The 16,579-nt window shown below is 56.7% G+C and overlaps 4 protein-coding genes across 4 annotated transcripts; 2 read left to right on the top strand and 2 right to left on the bottom strand.

Annotated features, from left to right (window-relative positions):
* Positions 1-77: 77 nt before the first annotated feature.
* Positions 78-3,657, top strand: FA10DRAFT_268506 (protein serine/threonine phosphatase 2C). The gene has a single exon (XM_025522360.1). The coding sequence runs from the start codon at positions 480-482 to the stop codon at positions 3,477-3,479; it is 3,000 nt and encodes a 999-aa protein (XP_025375503.1). The 5' UTR covers positions 78-479; the 3' UTR covers positions 3,480-3,657.
* Positions 3,656-9,811, bottom strand: FA10DRAFT_159769 (hypothetical protein). Its single transcript, XM_025518148.1, has one exon. The coding sequence runs from the start codon at positions 9,576-9,578 to the stop codon at positions 3,741-3,743; it is 5,838 nt and encodes a 1,945-aa protein (XP_025375504.1). The 5' UTR covers positions 9,579-9,811; the 3' UTR covers positions 3,656-3,740.
* A 542-nt stretch (positions 9,812-10,353) lies between these two features.
* Positions 10,354-14,223, top strand: FA10DRAFT_268508 (hypothetical protein). Its single transcript, XM_025522361.1, has one exon. It carries the CDS (start codon positions 10,665-10,667, stop codon positions 13,983-13,985), a length of 3,321 nt encoding a protein of 1,106 aa, XP_025375505.1. The 5' UTR covers positions 10,354-10,664; the 3' UTR covers positions 13,986-14,223.
* Positions 14,144-16,573, bottom strand: FA10DRAFT_268509 (N2,N2-dimethylguanosine tRNA methyltransferase). The gene is made up of 4 exons (XM_025522362.1): positions 15,878-16,573; positions 14,953-15,817; positions 14,756-14,890; positions 14,144-14,687 (listed from the first exon to the last, which is right to left on the bottom strand). Exons 1-4 carry the CDS (start codon positions 16,417-16,419, stop codon positions 14,214-14,216), a joined length of 2,016 nt encoding a protein of 671 aa, XP_025375506.1. The 5' UTR covers positions 16,420-16,573; the 3' UTR covers positions 14,144-14,213.
* Positions 16,574-16,579: the final 6 nt, after the last annotated feature.

A 16,579-nucleotide genomic window follows, 5' to 3' on the forward strand; every position in this document is an offset into this window, starting at 1 on the left:
GGCTGGATTATTTCTCTGCCCCCAAAGAGGGCTAACGCTGAATTTCCTTTATATTTTCGTTTGATTCCCAATCCGATCTGCTCAACCTCCGGATTTTTCCTAAGGCGCGCGCGCCCGCGCGGCACTGTCGCTAAGCTACATCAAAACCCAGCCAATCTCCAAAGAAAGGAATTCAGCCCTCTAGCTCCTTTGTCGATAACCGGCTGACGCCGCCCCATCGCGAAGGCTGCCCTTACCCACCTTGGCTTTCGACGACGAGCTCACGCTAGCCCGTCGCATGAGCCCTGCTTGCGACGAGGCGAACAAGAGGCAGAGTGGGAACGGCTGCGACGATCGACAAGTGGCAGCAGCACTAGCGAAGTGAGATATCGAATTTCTCAACCCCGGAACACTCCCCGAACCCGCGGCTTTGCTGGTAGCTGGCCGAGGCCAGGCTTAGGTGCACCGTCTCTTTGGGCTGAAGAGAGAGAGTGTCAAAGATGTCAAAGCTACCAAATCACAGCCTCTGGGCGCGCGCCACGGCCTCGTCGTCGGGGAGGGTCACGCTCTTGGCAAAACACCATCCGCTCTCAACCTCATCTTCGGCCTCATCCTCTGCCCTGACGACGTCATCTTCGTCGTCGAGAAGACACCGCGATTCCTTCTCGTCTCTTGATGCCATTGCCGAAGCGACGACGCTTGGCGGGCACCCTCCCAGCGTCTCGGTGGAGCATCTTGCCTCGATTGGTGCTGTCAGCGCTCCCTTCTACGGGCCCCAGACCGCTGAGGTGACCGAAGCGCTCGAGTCGGCCGCCGCCGCCGCCGTCGCTGCCAACTTCTCTCTCCCTCGCTACGATACTGCGCCGACGACTTTCTCGTCTTCTTCGAGCATGCTTCCTCTGTCGAGTAGCAGCTTGCTCAGGAACATGCAGACGCCTCAGCTCATCGCGCCCAGACCGCATCGGGCCGCCCTTCATCTCTGGTCGCAAGCTCACCAGAATTCATCTGCTGCTGTCGCCGCCGCCGCCGCTGCTGCTGCTGCTGCCGCCAATGCTACCAAGGCTTTGACGGACGCAGCTGAGACTTCTGCTGCTCGAACATCGTCCAAAGTCGAGCGGCGAAGGCGCGAAAAGGGAAAGATGAAGGCGCCTGACTCTTCTCTGCCCTCGTCATCGGACAGAGAGAAGCTTGAAGAGCTCTTTGTCAGCCTCATGATGGGGGCTATGCAGCAAAGTGGCACCAGTGCCGGGACAGGGGCCGGTTCAGCGGGAGGGGCAGAGGCAGGATCGGGCTGGGCGCCCGCCAAAGACTATTTCCCGACATCGTCCAGTGCTGCCGAAGACGTCCTCTTCGCGCCTTCTTCCTCCACTACCACCGCGTCCTCTTCCTCTTCGTCGAGTTCGCCAAGCAATGGATCACCTTCGCCTAGTCCCAGCCCATTCGACACCAACTTTACCTCGAATGCTCAAGGGCCTGACATTACGCTCCCTCGTAGCGGCGGCAATAAGTTGGCGACGACAACGAGTTCAGAGGTAGGCCTCTCTAACTCGCTTTCGTCTTCGAACGGTGCCGATGGGCCTTCGCTCGTGCATCAGGCTAGCTCTTCGTCGTCTGGCTCTTCCTCTTCCAGCAGCAATGGCGCCAACTTGGCCTCATCGACGGCTGGGATGGGATCGTCATCGCACGGCCATCAAGCCGGTCAGCCTGGTCTGCCATCGCAGCACTGGGCTCGGTCTTTTGAACTGCCCAGGAGCTCCAAGCGACATGACTTCACATTTGAGCATGGGGCATACGGCATTCCCAAGAGACACCCGCTTAGCTCGATCCGAAACGGCAAGAATCCGTCGGCGTCTCAGGGTGCGAAAAGCACCGGCGAAGGAAGAGAAACGCCAGGACATGAGGAGGTGGCAACAAGCAAGGTGAAGGCGGCCACAAATATGCTATATGCTGCCGCCGATTTCTTGGCGGGGCCTCAGACTCCATCGGCCGATGGGAAGGGATCTCGCATACATCGCCCAATGTCGGGCGAGGATGCGCTCAGCATGGCATTGAGTGGAGGAAGTACCGCCGAAGGAAGCGAGGTCCTGTCGTACCATGCTTACGGCGCGAGGAGGTCGGCCAGTGGGAAAACGAAACAATCACCGCCGACGGGGTCCCCAAGCAAGATGGCGATCCGAGACTCAGACGGTCGCATCATCAAAGACCGGTTGCGGAGTGTTCAGGTGGGGGAGGACGCCTACTTTCTCCGCCCAGATTCGCTGGGCGTCGCAGACGGAGTCGGTGGATGGGCGTCTCGACCCGGAGCGGATCCCGCCCTGTTCTCGAGGCTGCTGATGCATTTCTGCGCCGTGGAACTCTCGCGCTACGACGGTTTGTCGGCTGCCGAGCTCGCCGCCGACAATGGCTCATTGCTGCATGCGTGGGGCTCTGTTGACCCCGTCGAAGTCATGCATCGGGCATGGGAACGATGTGTACGGGCATCTCGACGCGAGGGAATTTTGGGCTCTTCGACGGCGCTCATTGCTCTCTTGCGGGGCGATGAGCTACGAATTGCAAACGTGGGCGATTGCGTGCTGCTTATTATTCGACAGGGCGATCTGCTCTTCAGGAGCACAGAGCAGCAGCACAGCTTCAACTTTCCGGTACAGCTCGGCATGATGGGTGATACGACGCAGAGTGTGAAGAAGAGAACCGAAGCAGCGAATAAAGCGAGAGGAGCGGCGCAGGAAAAGGGGCGAGACTCTTCTTCGGTAATGGAAGACTATGATGATGTCGAAGACGAGCCGGGCTCGTCGTCGTCCTCATCGATCGATGGAGGTGCGGCAGCGGGCGTCAAGGGTCACGCGGCAGCAGAGGGGGAAGCGGAAGGTGCTGGTGCAGTTGGCGGAGGGGCTGGTCCAACGACGGAGGCTAAAGAAGAGAGCGATGAACAAGAACCTGAATGGGACGAGCCGAGGAGAGATGCGGGAAGGTGGACGGTGCGAGTCGAAGCAGGCGATATCATCGTCGTTGGATCGGATGGCTTGATGGACAATCTCTTCGACGAGGACATCATCGAGGAGGTTCTCCGATTCTTGCCACAGCAACAGCAAGGCGATGGCCTGCAAGACTCTACCGTCTCGCCTGCGGAGTCTGCCTTTAGCCCACAGCTCGTGAGCGAGGCGCTGTGCTCAAGGGCCAAGGCCGTCTCAGAGGACGGGAGAGCAATCTCTTCGCCCTTCCAACAGAGGGCCATGGAAGAGGGCCTGCACTACGTCGGAGGCAAGCACGACGACATTTCGGTTCTCGTTTGCCTCGTCGGAGAACGAGAAGAAGGTGGCGGACTGACGACGGGTGCAACGACGCCAGTCATCGGTGCGCGTGAGGGAGACGGAGTAGCAGAGCGACAAGGTCAGCAAGGGTCAAAGGCTACATCCTCGGACACTGGGGAAAAGAAGTTGGGTTTGACGTCGCACGCTTCCAGGACCACCTCCGCCGCCTTCGTCTCCGCTTCGTTGTAAATGACTTTTTTACGAGCTAAGGCTTTCTTCATCTTTTTCTTTTCATTCTTAGGCTTAAACGTACTCTAACGACCTTTCCACTCTCAAGCTATGTCTCTTGCGCATCGCTTTCATGTACTTCTATCGTCCTCCTCTCTTGTTTGAATCACCAAGAAGTACCGTGTCACCCGATTCATCTGCTCAAAAAGAGAGTATCTCGAATGACGTGCGCCTGGGAAATAATTAGGAGTGGTATCTAGTGGTACAAGGGTAGTCGAAGGCTCACTCTCCTCTTCTTTTTGACGATGAAGACGAGGAAAAGCGATTAGGTAGTAGAGAGGGCCTTCGTTGGTGTTGCGTGGTCGGTTGAGAGAATGCTTTCGTTGCTGGAGAAGCGGTGTTTGCCGTGGGCAGAGTAGAAGAGTCAGAAGACGATGCGGCACCAGTGTGAGCCAACGGTGAAGTCGAAAGCGGCGGCGGAGGAGCCGGACCCGAGACCACAGGTTCAGAAGTCATCGGGAAAGGCGTATTCGTTTTCATCATGACCGAACTGCCGAGCCTCATGTTTTCGGCAGAATCGCCCGCACTGAAAGAGGAGAATATGCCCTTGTTGCCTCTGATCGTCGTTTGCGAGTCAACTGAATTGTGCGCTTCGCGTGCCGCCGATTTTGACCTCTCGTCGAAAGTGATAGCACTCGGTGGTGATCGGAAGGAAGATGGCGGCCGTGACGAGGATAGAGATAGTGGTTCTGCACCTCGAGCTTGATCTGTCGCGGAGGACTTCGGCAAGACACTGCCAATAGCAATCGTTGACTTGCTGAATGGCAATGATGCGCTTTGGCCCCGACCGGCATTGATACGCTCGAGCTGCTCGATGCTTTGACGACAGTGATTTCTGGTAGCGTGCATGTATGACAGCAAGCTCGGAATTGCTTCGGGTTGGAGGGCCAATTTCCGATAGGTAGCTGCAGCAGCAGCTGCAGCGCCCGACGATGCGCCCACTGATGAAGGCTTGCCAGTGGTACTTTGACTGCGGTCCTTCTGCTTTGCCTGTTGTGTAGCCATCGAGACTCGAGATACCGACCGAGCGCTTTCGCCCGATGGCGATTGTGCACGCACAGCATTGCCGGTGTTCGAGGTGGAAGAAGTCGTCATGGAATAGACGGAGTCGCCGCTCGATTCCATAATACTGGCGCCAGAGACAGTTTTGTACTCCGATGTTGAGAAGCCGCTTCGCGAGGAGGAGGGACGCGGTGGAACGACAACTCTGGTGCGACGAGGCGACGGAAAAGTGGGCAGGTCGGCTAAGCCACTCTGCTGAGAGCTCGATGGAGTCAAACGGGGTGATTCTGACACAGAGCGAGTGTTAAATTCTGGTCTGGAGGGGCTTCCAGTGCTTCCTTGCTGGCGAGCAGCCATTAAGAGCGGGTTGCGGGTAGAAGGTTGTCGTGGCAGCCCAGCTTGAGCAATGGAAATTTGTCGATCGGGTGTGCTGACGAGAGCGCCGCTTGACGTCGATGGAAGTGGCTGAGTCGGTGCCGCTTCACTGAAGGATCTTTTTTGTCCAAACGCAAGGTGAGGCCCGGTCTTCTGTGGATGCGGATTGTCTTCGGAGAGTGAGACAAGCCTTCGTCGGACGGTGTTGGCGTCGTGGGGAGGCGAGGGTGACGCAACAAGTTCGTCCGATTCGCGATGCTGGCTGCTTCCATGGCTTATATCAGCCTGAGTCCAGTCGCTGTCGATGCTGCCATCAATGATCGACTCGCCAAAGCTGCTGCGGGTCGACGCCGTGCTGGGTCGTCGAGTCCGGCTCGGAATCCACGAGCTTGGAACAGCATTCGAAGACGTTGTAGTAAACCCTTTCCAACTGAAGTGCTTGTGCTGTCGACTCGACAGGTTGTCTGTGTTCGCAGGCGAGTGGCCGACGCTCGACTTTCCAAAAATGGATCTCTTCTTTCCGTCTGCGTTTCCTGTTCCGTGCTGCGAGCTAGGGTAATCGTCTAGAGACGTCTGCGGCCGTGAAATGTCGAGCATGACGTTTGCGCCTGGAGCGAGAGACAATTGCGACATGCTGGCGTCCGCGAGCCGATTGGCGTATTCATTGGAAGCCGTAGAAGGCAGCTTAAATGCGCGCAGCAGCTCCATCAGACCATTCAAGCCGCTACGCCCAGTGTGCCTAAGCTTGCCTCGGCCGGTGTCGCGCCACGGTCTGTCGATGGACTCAGTGGAAAAGTTGATGACTGGTGGTGCTTGATATGGCACTGAGGCAATGTTATTCGTTGAGACTGACGAATGACGTGACTGCGCCTGCGGAGAGGCTCTTGTCCTCGAGGAAGGTTCGCGATGAGTGCTGCTGAGAGGCGACGACAATTCTTCGGGAGGGGCGCCTGCAAGCATGGCTGACAAGATATCGAGCTCTCTTTGCGGATTCACACTCCTCGAGGTCGAAGAAGCACGGCTACTGGTGGTCCGACTTCCCGATTGCCTCCTTACAGTCGACTGACCGTCGCCGAGGACATGGTCGAGGCCATCTAAGGCAACCTCCCGAAGTTGTTCTTGCCTACGAGCTCCGACTTGTGAGAACCTTCTTGCTTGCGAAGGCGTCTCCAAGGTAATGCGTCGCTCCCTTGCCATGGTGTTTTGCTCTAGAGTCGCCACCGAAGCCTCCTTGTCTGTTTCGCTTCGCCCCTCCCCCAGTGCCATGAGTACATCGGCACACTCCCACCACGCCGCGTATCTGTCTTCCAGCGCATAAAGCATCTCAGTATCGTCGAAAGCTGAGGGCGTCGATTCTATTGGAGATCGCATCACTTCCTCTTGTTCCCGATCGAGGAGGCTATCCAAAAGTTCCGCATACTTTTGCCGGTATATCTTGAGCTCTGCGGTGCTCAAGATAAGTAGATGTCTCCAGAGTCTATTCAAATGAAACTTACCCTCGACGCCAGCAGCAAAATCTCTTATGTGGCCGATATTTGCCTTGAGATTGTCTTGAGCCTTGCTTATTCTTGAAGGGATCTTTAGATCGCCTAGCGAATTGCGTCTTGTAGGAGGTGGGTGCTGCACAAGCGGACGAACCGTGGATTGACCTTCTTCTGACTGGAGAGAAGTGGTAGTCACGTTTGTCTCCTTCGCATCAACGGTCTTGGTCGTGAGTCCTGTAGTGCGAGCCTTCGCTGCATCAATTGCAGGAGGAGGAGGAGGAGGAGTGGCAGACTCCAACTGCTGTGCTTCCGTCTCGCTCCTCGGTTTCCTTGAGATTGGGCTTCGAAGCTGCGACGAGTCATTTCCCTCCAAAGCTAGGCGCATGCTCGATGGCGAACCATTGCCAGAGCTGTAGATGGTGGTAGCTTCCGTCTCGTTACCCGTCATGCTGCCACCGCTTGTCCTTCGATCGCTAGACCCAGTCGCACTTGCCGCCGTTGTTCCATTGGTGGAACTCGAGAACGATCGAGCCTCGTACATAGCCCAGCTCGATGGCGCAGCTCGTTGTGGCCCTACCATGCTGTCTTGACTTGTATCTCGGCCCTCTGCATTCGCGGTAGTCGAGTTGGCGGTGCTGTTTATTCTTCGAACTGATGTCGCCATTTCCTCTTTCTCCTTTCCTTTTGTCGAGAGAACCCTCTTTCGTGGAGTGGCGCGCCGGATACTCTCCCTCGAGGGTCGGCTTGGCAATTGCGGAGCATCAATTGCGACTCCAGGGCTGCCTGCGTTCGAGCGCTGTTCTGGCGCCTTGCTACGGACAGGTGTTCTTTGTCGCTCGTCGCTGAAACGTAAAGATTGCGACGCGTCATCAATCGAGCTGATCTGCGCCGGGGTGCTCGGTCGGTCGGAGGATCGCCCCACTTGGGCGATTGTGCTCGAAATAGAAGCCGAAGAGGAAACAGCTGACGGTAGACGCTGCGTCAGGCCAGAAGACAAGTCTTTCTGCGACCGCTGGGCCCAATTGAAGCCGAAGCTCAGCGATAAGCTCGGACCATGCGACTTTTTCTTCTTTTGCTCTTTCCCAGTGGATGCTCTCGACAAGGCAGTGTCGATGGTGCTGTATGCACTCTCCTCCGTGGAGCTTGAGCGATCGTCGTCAAGTGATACTCCTTGGACACGAGGCGCGCCACTGATTGGAGGTGACACTAAAGTCCTCAATCCAAACAGGCGTCTTCGCGGCGATGATGGCGGAGAGCTTGCACCATCGCTGTCGCTCCTCGTCCGCTCCCGTCGTATTGACTTGTCGCTGCTTCCCCGACTTACGCTTGGCCGACTGGAAGCTGAGCTCCAGAGGCCGCCGATATTGCTCTGACCGTCTTGAGATCGGCGCCAAAATGACTTGGACGAGTCCGCTGGCTCTTGTAACGTCTCTTCCTCGTATTGACCAGACTTGCGAGCTTGCCCAATGTCGATCGAGACACGCTGAAGCTGCTGCGCTATCTTGCTCGTCGACTTCGACTTCCTCCTTTCTCGGGACGCCAACGCCATGGGGTCCGAAGGTAATTTATCTTCGGTGCCACCGATGGAATGTCGAGCGCCGGGCGAGATGCTCTCCGCCTCCGTCTCGGTCTCGCTGCCCGATTGTTGCCGCGTGTTTTGCTTGCGGGACTTTTTGGGACTGCCTAGCCATCTGCTCTTCAATCTTGACCTGCCACTTTCACCTCTGCTGACATTGACCGTGTTTTGCGGTGGTTCCAAGTGTGCGCCTGTAGATGATGAAGGCGACCGGTGGCTGGCATCGGACCCACTCCCTGGCAAGGAGCTCACGTCCGACTGGAGAGCTAGTCTAGCCGAAAGATCGGTCAGATTGCTCTTCGAGGATGCTCTTGACGCTTGAGAAACCATCGACGTCCTCTTTGTCTGGTATTGCAGATCGCTGTGGAAGTCCTGGTCCCAATTTTCAATCGAATCAACGGGTGACCGGCGCCCAGGCGATGGACGTTTCAAGCTTGACTCTTGGCGCTGCTCCCTTGCAAATTGAGCATCCCAGGATTCCAGATCTTGATCGCCTTCATCATCCGAGGATGTGAGATGCAGCGATGTCTTTGACTTCTTCGATGCATTCGACTCTCCCTTGACGGAGCCGTCATCCTGAAAGAGAAAGTCGTCGTCCCAGCTCTCGCTGACGCCCGGATAGGGCGCTGATACTGCGGGACCCTTGCCCTTACGAAAATTGGCAATTGGACTTTCTTCGCCAGGGAGTGAGAGCGAAAGAGACGCTCCAGGAAGGCTTCTCGGTGAGTCGAAGGGGTCGGTCACAGGCAGCTCCTTGGCCGCCAAAGCAGCTGCCTGTCTCGCTGAGCCAGACCACGTCTTCGTAGTGTGCGAGAACTGATCGTGGAGCTTGAGACGCTCCTTTTCCGCTCGTAAAGGGGCATCGACACCTCTGTGCCCTTGCTCTTCACGTCCTCGGTCATTGAACTCATCGTCCCAAAAGAGCCCCGAGTCGTCGTTCTCCTCCTCTTCTTCCGATTCTTCTTCTTCCCTCGACTCGTATTCCCCGTTTCGCTTCTCACTGCCATCCACTCTGTCCAGGAACATGGAAGTCATCTTCTTCGGGCGAGGAGTCGTACGTTCTTCCGCTCTATACTTTTGGGGTTGCGACGTGGGTATATGCAACCTCAATGCTCTCTCTTCCACCAACGCCGAATCGTGAAGGTCGAAGTCTAGGTCTTCTCCCTCCTCCTCATCGCTGAGGTCACCAACATCAAGAATGCCCGCGCTCCTTGTAAAGCTGCCGGGAATCGAAATACCTCCTTCGCTCTGGTAGCCTGAATCAAGAGCAGCGGCGCTAGACGCCCCTCCCGCTGCACCTTCTCCATCCATCGTGTCGAGGGGTTGCCCTACTTTGCGTGCTATGCTCACGCCTGAGCCTACACTTGAGAACGAAGCCGAGCTCGATTCGGTGCCCCGTTGGTGCCGGTTGCTTCTGCCCTGGAAGTCGGCATTTCGTGTCGACGTTTGCCCTTTTGCTTGCAGAGCTGCGGTCGGCCGCCGGGGAGTCGTTGCAGCCGCTTTCGAGGTCGTAGTCTTCTCACTCGCTGGTGAAGACCCGTTGCCAGTTCCCGACCAGAAGTCAAACGCCCTGGAGGGCTCTGGCGCCTCTGATCGTTCCAGCCAAGGGTATTGTTCGGACATTGTAAACAGGGCCCGTTGACTTGACTACAGCATGACGTGCCGTGTAGAGCAGGGGATACCGCCCATGCGAATAAGGGTCTGACAGCCAGCTGATGGCCTCCCGATCCGGTGCCGAGCGCCAACAGGACTGATGAGAAAGAATGACAGCGTGGTAGCGAGAAAGAAAAGAAGGAAAGAAAGAGGGTCGGAGAAAAGGAATGGCGATGAGCAATGGCAAAAGCCCTTCTTTTGATCTAGGCCACAGAAAGCAAAAGGAACGCCCGTCGTTCGCACGCGCCACGCCCTTTTCTGGGCTAGAGCACCGCCTCCTTTTCCAAGCAGTCGCCCTTTTGGCGCGTCACATCTCTCCCTTTCCCGCCCAACGAAGAGCTCCATGAAGTTACTTTCTTCAGTGATCGTTTTTTATGTTTGCCACTGGCTGGGACGTGCGATCAAGGACCTGCCCCATATCAGCAAATGCAGTTGTTGCAGTCCAAGGTGTGTGCTCAGAATGGGAGCTCCGCTGTTAATACCTCAGATTGCCTTTCGGTACACCATAAGATCGTAGGATTCTGTCCATCTGTGTGATGGAGTAGAGAGATGGAGCTGAACATGCCCGAATGATCAACAAAGCTCCGCAAAGGCAAAGTAGTGTATTCGTCAGGATCGTCCACCAACACGATAGACGCCTGGCCTGGCCTGGCCTGGCGAAACAAGGGGAAAGTTTGTTTTGGCTTGGTCCAAATTTCAACCTTAGAGTAAAACTGGCCGCGCCGACGCCTTTCCCCCGCCCGACACGCGCCATCCACCCACCACCTAGGCAGGTGCCAGGCTAGCTCAACGTTCCAGCGACATCGCCATCTCCTTCCCTTTTTGGCTGGATTTCATATTCTCCCTTGAGCTCGGTTGAACTCTGCTGCCGCCATCACCTCGACATCAAGTGACGTCTGGCACGCCTTTCCCGCGTTCGCCTTCAGCTTCGCCGACGTGTGCGTAACGACAATGGGCGCGAGATGAGCAACGAGAAAGCGACGACTGCTGCAGCAACAAGAATGTCACTCTGAGAGTGGACGGCAGGCATCGACAGAAACAGGCGTATTCATCGCAATGGAGACAAAGGAAAAAGCGGTTGCTCCAGCAGCATCGGAAGCCTCGGCGCCGGCCGCATCAATCCTTATGTCGCCACCACTCGAAGACTGGGACAAGGATGGTGATTTCGACTTCAGCGAGAATGACGAGGAAATTGGCGAGCGATCATCGTCCCTCCTCGGGCGATCAGTGGGTCTCCTCGACGACGAACGTGCACCAGCGTCGTCTTCTCTGGCGAGGGGCGAAGAGGGGGGCTTCAATTGGGATGCAGACTTCGGCGACGAAAACGTAGATGGGGATGTAGACGAGGATCAGGTCGAGACCATCAAGCTCTCCTCGGTGGCAGGATCCACCTTGGCTCAGCTTGCTCAGCTTTCGGCTGCGAAACGGAATGCAAGTACAGAAAGTCCGAATGCTGACGGACTTGCAGAGTTCGCCGGGACAGTCACGCAGCTGGGTCGTTCGAATTTTACTAACAGCAAGTTGGCCCCGAGGGTCGATATGGAGGGAGGAGGAGACTGGGACGAAGACCTTGAGATCCCGGACGTCTTTCCCAATCGACTGCTTCGTCGACCTGCTAGCTTTGCAAGCGATATTGAGACGGGCACGCCAAGCCTCGGCTCGACGATAGGCTCGGTGAGCGAAGGCACCAGCCAGGGCACCCATTCAGATTCGCTGGGCTTGACGGATCCAGAGGGGATGCCGAGCTCACATGCTGGTCCCTCCACACCCTCGAAGAAAGGAGCTTATTCCTCCTCGACGTCTTCAAACGCCTCCTCACTCATGTCGCCTCCTCGAACCGGTCACTTTCCCGTGTCCATAACGTCGAAGTCACCCGGACGCCCCGACTGGGAGGGTCAAGGAGGCGATGAAGCAGACTTTGTCCTGGCCCCCGAGGTTCAGCGTTTGTCGCTCAGCCCTGCCATGATTAAGAAGCCGACGGATAGAGGGTTGGATCAGCAACAGAGGATATTGTGGGACAGTGGGGACGAAGCAAAGAGTCTCGCTGTAAACCGCCGCATAGGAGCCAGCAGTCCGTCGGCCAGCGGGGCGAGTACTGATGCGGAGGAAGGGGCGCTTGAAGGCGAGGATATGCTAGACGGCCTCGAATTCCCAGACCACATTTTTGGAGAAAGCGATCGCGGCAAGGGAAAGACGGCAGAAACAGCGTTGGCGGTGTCGGCGAGGCTTGAGGCTCTTCTCGATGCTCGGAGAGGGAAAGGGTTCGTTCAGACTCAAGGCAGGCATCTCAAGCCAGACACCTCGGACCATGATATTGCTGCAGGCCTTGTCATTACCGATGATATGGATCTATCGCCCAGCCGTCTCAAAGCCAAGAGCCTCCGGTACAAGCTGCGCCAACAAGCTCGCCAAACATCTCCACAATCTGCGCCCTCGCCCTCGATCCCTACGGCTCCTCGAGCGATGCTGAAGGGTATGGGTCGCCCGACGCCACCAAGAGCGCCTTCTGCATATAGCCATGGCGGCGGGCAAGCGCAAGGTACTTCTGCCCGGGCTATGAAAAGTCACGAGGAGACACGAGCCAATTCTGCCGCGAGGCGCCCAATCAGTCCGGCCATCGAGAGGAAGGCTCCAGTATCGACGAATGTGGGCCGTAGCGTTAGCACTGTGCAGGAGCGAAGTTCGCCTGCACCGAGAGGGGCGAAGCCCTCGCCACCATCGGTTCGCTCCTCCATGCCCGTGCGCGCGCCATCGCGGGCAGACTCCATTGATGGCTCGTCCAGCGCCCCGGCGCGTCCATCAACGCCGAGCTCTTTCCAGCAAGAGGGAGCGGGGGCAAAACGTCGAGCTCCTGCGGGCCATTCGAGCGTCAAGCGTTACACTATGCCCACTAATGCCTCTCGAGCGAAGCAAAGTTTGACGGATAGCCCCACCATCTCCTCGCTTGGAGATTTATCAGTGCAGCCTATGGCTACTCCAAAGCTGATGCGGCTTCCAAAAAGAGCACGTCCCTACGGCGATGGACGAGAGCTTGATTCATTCGATGATCTTCCCACGACAAACATCGACCGGTCTTACGGATCTTCATCCAGTCGATCGACGGGAGCGGCCACCAGTACCCAGGCCCCTGGGCAGAAACATCTTCAGTCACCCTTTGCGGGCGCGAGCCCGACAGCAGCGTCTGGCCGCAAGCAAAATACGACACCGTCGGACGGCACAGCTTCGACAGCAAACACTCATACCCGTCCAGGGCGCAACAGACGAAGCTCTCGAAAGAAGCAGAAGCAGCCATATCTGATTCGCAACTTGGCCGGCGCTAGCATGGGACCTCGCATTGTAGGCGATATGCGATGGAACCCTAGCCGGCAGCAATGGGAGGGAAATGAACGCGAGATGAAAGACTTTGACAATGCGCTCCAGTCCAGCGCGAGACCCGCTCTCATCACGCAGCTGTCGCCACTCTCTGCAAGTACTATCATGCAGGGCACCATCACGCAATCATTGTGGTCTGGGCAGCCGGATCAGCAGACCCCACAACGGCCCATGACGCTGGAAACGAGACTGCTGTCGAAAAGCAGCCCACAATCGGCCGATGGACAAAGTCCAGGTGGGGTGCGAATTGTGGGCGACATGGTCTTTGATCCCATCAAGCTCAAGTGGACACACAAGAGCGGGATTGAGGAGCCAGATCCCTTTGCGGAAGAAGAAGAAGAAGAAGAAGAAGAAGAGAGCAAAGGCGTCGCAGAGACGGCGGGGTATAAGGCTTTGGAAGATGATCGGCTCGAGACAGGTTCGAACGACGACGACGCACCATTCCCGAGAGAGTCTTCTTTCCCAAAGGAGACTGCGTCCAATTGGGCGAGAAGGACGAGGAGCACAGAACAGCTCGGCAGGACCCGAGGAAGCGAAAGGTTGTCAGAGGCACCCGCCTCATCGCAAATCGGCAGGGTCACGTCGGCAACGATTCCGCCCGCTACTTCGTCCGCTTCGCCACCAAGAAAGTCATCCAAGTGGCAGAGTCTGACGGATCAGACATATCGGCTCTTCGGCGAAGCTCTCTCATCCGATGCAGGTGATGTCAAGGACAAGAAAGAGGAATTCCCTGGTCCGTTGAAGACGCGCGGCGTATCGGACAAGCTGTGGAAAGAGTGCATTGCAGCGGAGGAGCGACATCGGGCGGAGATGCATGGGTTTTTGCCGCCTGTGGCCCAGTCATCTGCATCGTCAGGCTCAGCAGGTGGCGGCAGAGGCGGCAGAGGGGAACGTGGTAGCGGTCGTGGGGCTGCTGCCAAAGGCATGGGCGGTGCGGGAGGCACAAGAACCAAGAATGGCTCGCTATATCTGCTACAGAGGATGGCCAGACAGGCTGGCCGTTGAACAATTTTCTGTATTGATCCTGGATTCTCCTCTTTTTCACCCAGTCAGACTGGCTCTTCTTCTTAACTTCAAGACCTTGACCCTCACTCCCCATCAAAAGTTCACTGTAACGACTCGAGACGACCACTTAACGACATTTGAGCATCACAATCGCATGGGCCTTTTCACTTTTCCTGCCATTGGATCAAGTGGCCGCTGTTTATATTATACAACAGTGCATGAGAGCATTCATCGAGGTCCACGATAAAGGCCGTTGCTGTCGTCGCTCTTTTCCTCCCTTTTGTTGCTTGACGCCTTTGTTGTCCTCGCCGCCGTGCCCGGACCCCACTCCCTCGTTGGATTCATCTGGTATCGCGTTCCCTGCCCGCCCCTGCTACCTTGCAAAAGTGCGCTTGTCTCGGCATGGAAGGGTTCCGAGACGTCGTACTCCCTCTCTGGCTTCTTCTCCAGTAATGCTTTCGTCGGGCTACCCTCTTTGATCTTATTTTCCGAGACGGGGTGGAGCTTGACCCAGCTCCGGATGATGTCCTGCACGACGCTGCGCGCTGCCGTCGTCTTGATGGATCCTGGGATCGTGTGGGAGCGCGAGACGGCGTGACCAGCTTTGAGCAGAGCCGAAACGACGTTCTGAAGGGGCGGAGAGGTGCAGTGGAAGAAGCTAGCCACCTTTGCAGGGGTGAAGTAGAAGGGCGCCTCGAGTTCCTAATTTGGCAAGATCCTTTAGCTGGCTGAAGAACACGATCAGAGAGGGTAAGGAGAAGAGGACTCACATCAGCCGCAGTCCCAACCATGCCGTGAATCCGTTTGCTTGTCCCGAAGCGCTCTGGTGCTCGGTCTAGGATCTCAAGCATCTTCGAGCAAAACTCTCGATCGTGGAGCGGTCCTAGCCACATTGGTCCAGCCGTCTGCGAAAGACCACTCGTCAGCTAAGTGCGCAACTCTGAGAAAGTAAAGAGTCACAACTTACATGGTATCGCGACCCGCATTCACTGCAGCTTGATCCAACCTGAGGGACCTGACTTGGGTGGAACTTTTCTCTCCCATCGACGTTGCTCACACGTCCCATTCGATGTTCGGCCCAATTTTGGCAGCCGGTGCATGTGTAGACAAGGCCGGTTTTGCTGGGTAGCTTCTTGACCTCAAGCGGCTTGGTATGGACGCGAACGAAGATTCGAAGATAGAAGTCAATGGAGAGTGAGAGGAGCGGTTCAATGTACCGGCCGTATCGTGCTGCACTCGTGGCAACAGTATGGAGGACAAGGCGGAGTGCAAATTCGTGACTGAACTCTGCTTTGGTCGTAGTGCCGCCGTAAGAAGTGAAGCACTTTTCGGGATACGACGACCCTGCCAGGACGGCCAGATCGGTGCATGTTATGCAGAGCAGACCCCCATCCCGAACAGACTGGACCGCACCATCGATAAAGATCGAGGCGCTCCCGTATGGGTCCAAGTCCACCACATCGAAACGATTCTTCTCGTCGCGGTGCGAGTACATGACCGACATCGCATCTCCTTCGTTGATTCGCACCTTACACTGCGGGTGAATCTTGTCCTCAAGCGGTTTCTTCGCCTCTGCTTCCGCTTCCGCTTTCTCTTTGGCGAATTTCAAACTCGCTTCTCCTTCTGACGCTCTAGAGTCGCCGAGGGTGGCGACATCTGCTTCCCTGCTGCCATTATCTTGAGCGACCGCCTCCTCATCCTCCACTTGTTTGGCTGACGTCTCCTTTGTCGGCACCCACTCCTCGATCGGTTTGCCAGCTGGAAAGTTTAAAGCAACATTCCGCTTCATGGCAACGACGGCCGACGAGGAGAGGTCATTTGCTATGACGGTTCTGCATTCATCTCGTCATTCAGCAAATGAAGAGAGAGGTTACTGACCTCGACACACCTACCTAAGTAGAGGGATCTCTCTTGCATACCGGATACTTCGTAGCCCCGTCGCGCTGAGCGCTTCGAGCAGCGTGAAGCGATAGTTTCTGAAGCCAGCCATGAGGTCCTGCCCCTCTCCGTCGCCCTCTACTGCAGCGGGCGCACTTTCCTCGTCGTCCTCCTCATCAACGGCGGCATCCTCCGCGACGTTACCAATGATCTCTCCCTCTGCAGCCTTGACACCTGCACTGCCGTTTTCTTCCTTGAGTTTCTTGCTGCTCGGACCAGCTTCGCTTCCGGCAGTGAGCTTCCTCCTCTTCTTTTCCATCTTCTTGACGTTGATCTGCTTGTACTTTTCCATCCTCTCCTCATTCTTCTGCTCGGACCAAGCGCGAATAGCCAGCGTGCTAACGTCCCGGTTGAACTCTTGAACGGGATTCAAAAAGGCCGCCTCCTTCGATGGAAGCACAATCGTCGCGCTTCCCTCGCGAAAGGCCAGCTCCGACGGAGACAGGCCGAGCGAGTCGCAGACGGAACGTGCAAGGGGCACTGGACGGGGGGCCATCTTGGGACGAGTGCTGGACAGAGCGCGTCTGTTCAGACGCTGTTTGTCGCAAAGACGTGCGAATATGACTAGTTGCGACGGTGCCGGCGAGAGAGCGATTGTCCGCTGCAGCAGCATTCACCTTCACCTTCACCTTCGCCTCCTGGTCTTCTCGTCAATG

The sequence above is a fragment of the Acaromyces ingoldii genome (assembly GCF_003144295.1).
Source record: "Acaromyces ingoldii strain MCA 4198 unplaced genomic scaffold FA10scaffold_5, whole genome shotgun sequence".
Lineage (NCBI taxonomy): Eukaryota > Fungi > Basidiomycota > Exobasidiomycetes > Exobasidiales > Cryptobasidiaceae > Acaromyces > Acaromyces ingoldii.

Coding starts and splice junctions, on each gene's coding strand:
- FA10DRAFT_268506 (XM_025522360.1), top strand. CDS start 480: ATGTCAAAGCTACCAAATCACAGCCTCTGGGCGCGCGCCACGGCCTCG.
- FA10DRAFT_159769 (XM_025518148.1), bottom strand. CDS start 9,578: ATGTCCGAACAATACCCTTGGCTGGAACGATCAGAGGCGCCAGAGCCC.
- FA10DRAFT_268508 (XM_025522361.1), top strand. CDS start 10,665: ATGGAGACAAAGGAAAAAGCGGTTGCTCCAGCAGCATCGGAAGCCTCG.
- FA10DRAFT_268509 (XM_025522362.1), bottom strand. CDS start 16,419: ATGGCCCCCCGTCCAGTGCCCCTTGCACGTTCCGTCTGCGACTCGCTC. Junction 15,818..15,877: donor AGAGAGATCCCTCTACTTAG/GTAGGTGTGTCG, acceptor AGATGAATGCAG/AACCGTCATAGCAAATGACC. Junction 14,688..14,755: donor TGGTTGGGACTGCGGCTGAT/GTGAGTCCTCTT, acceptor TTGCCAAATTAG/GAACTCGAGGCGCCCTTCTA.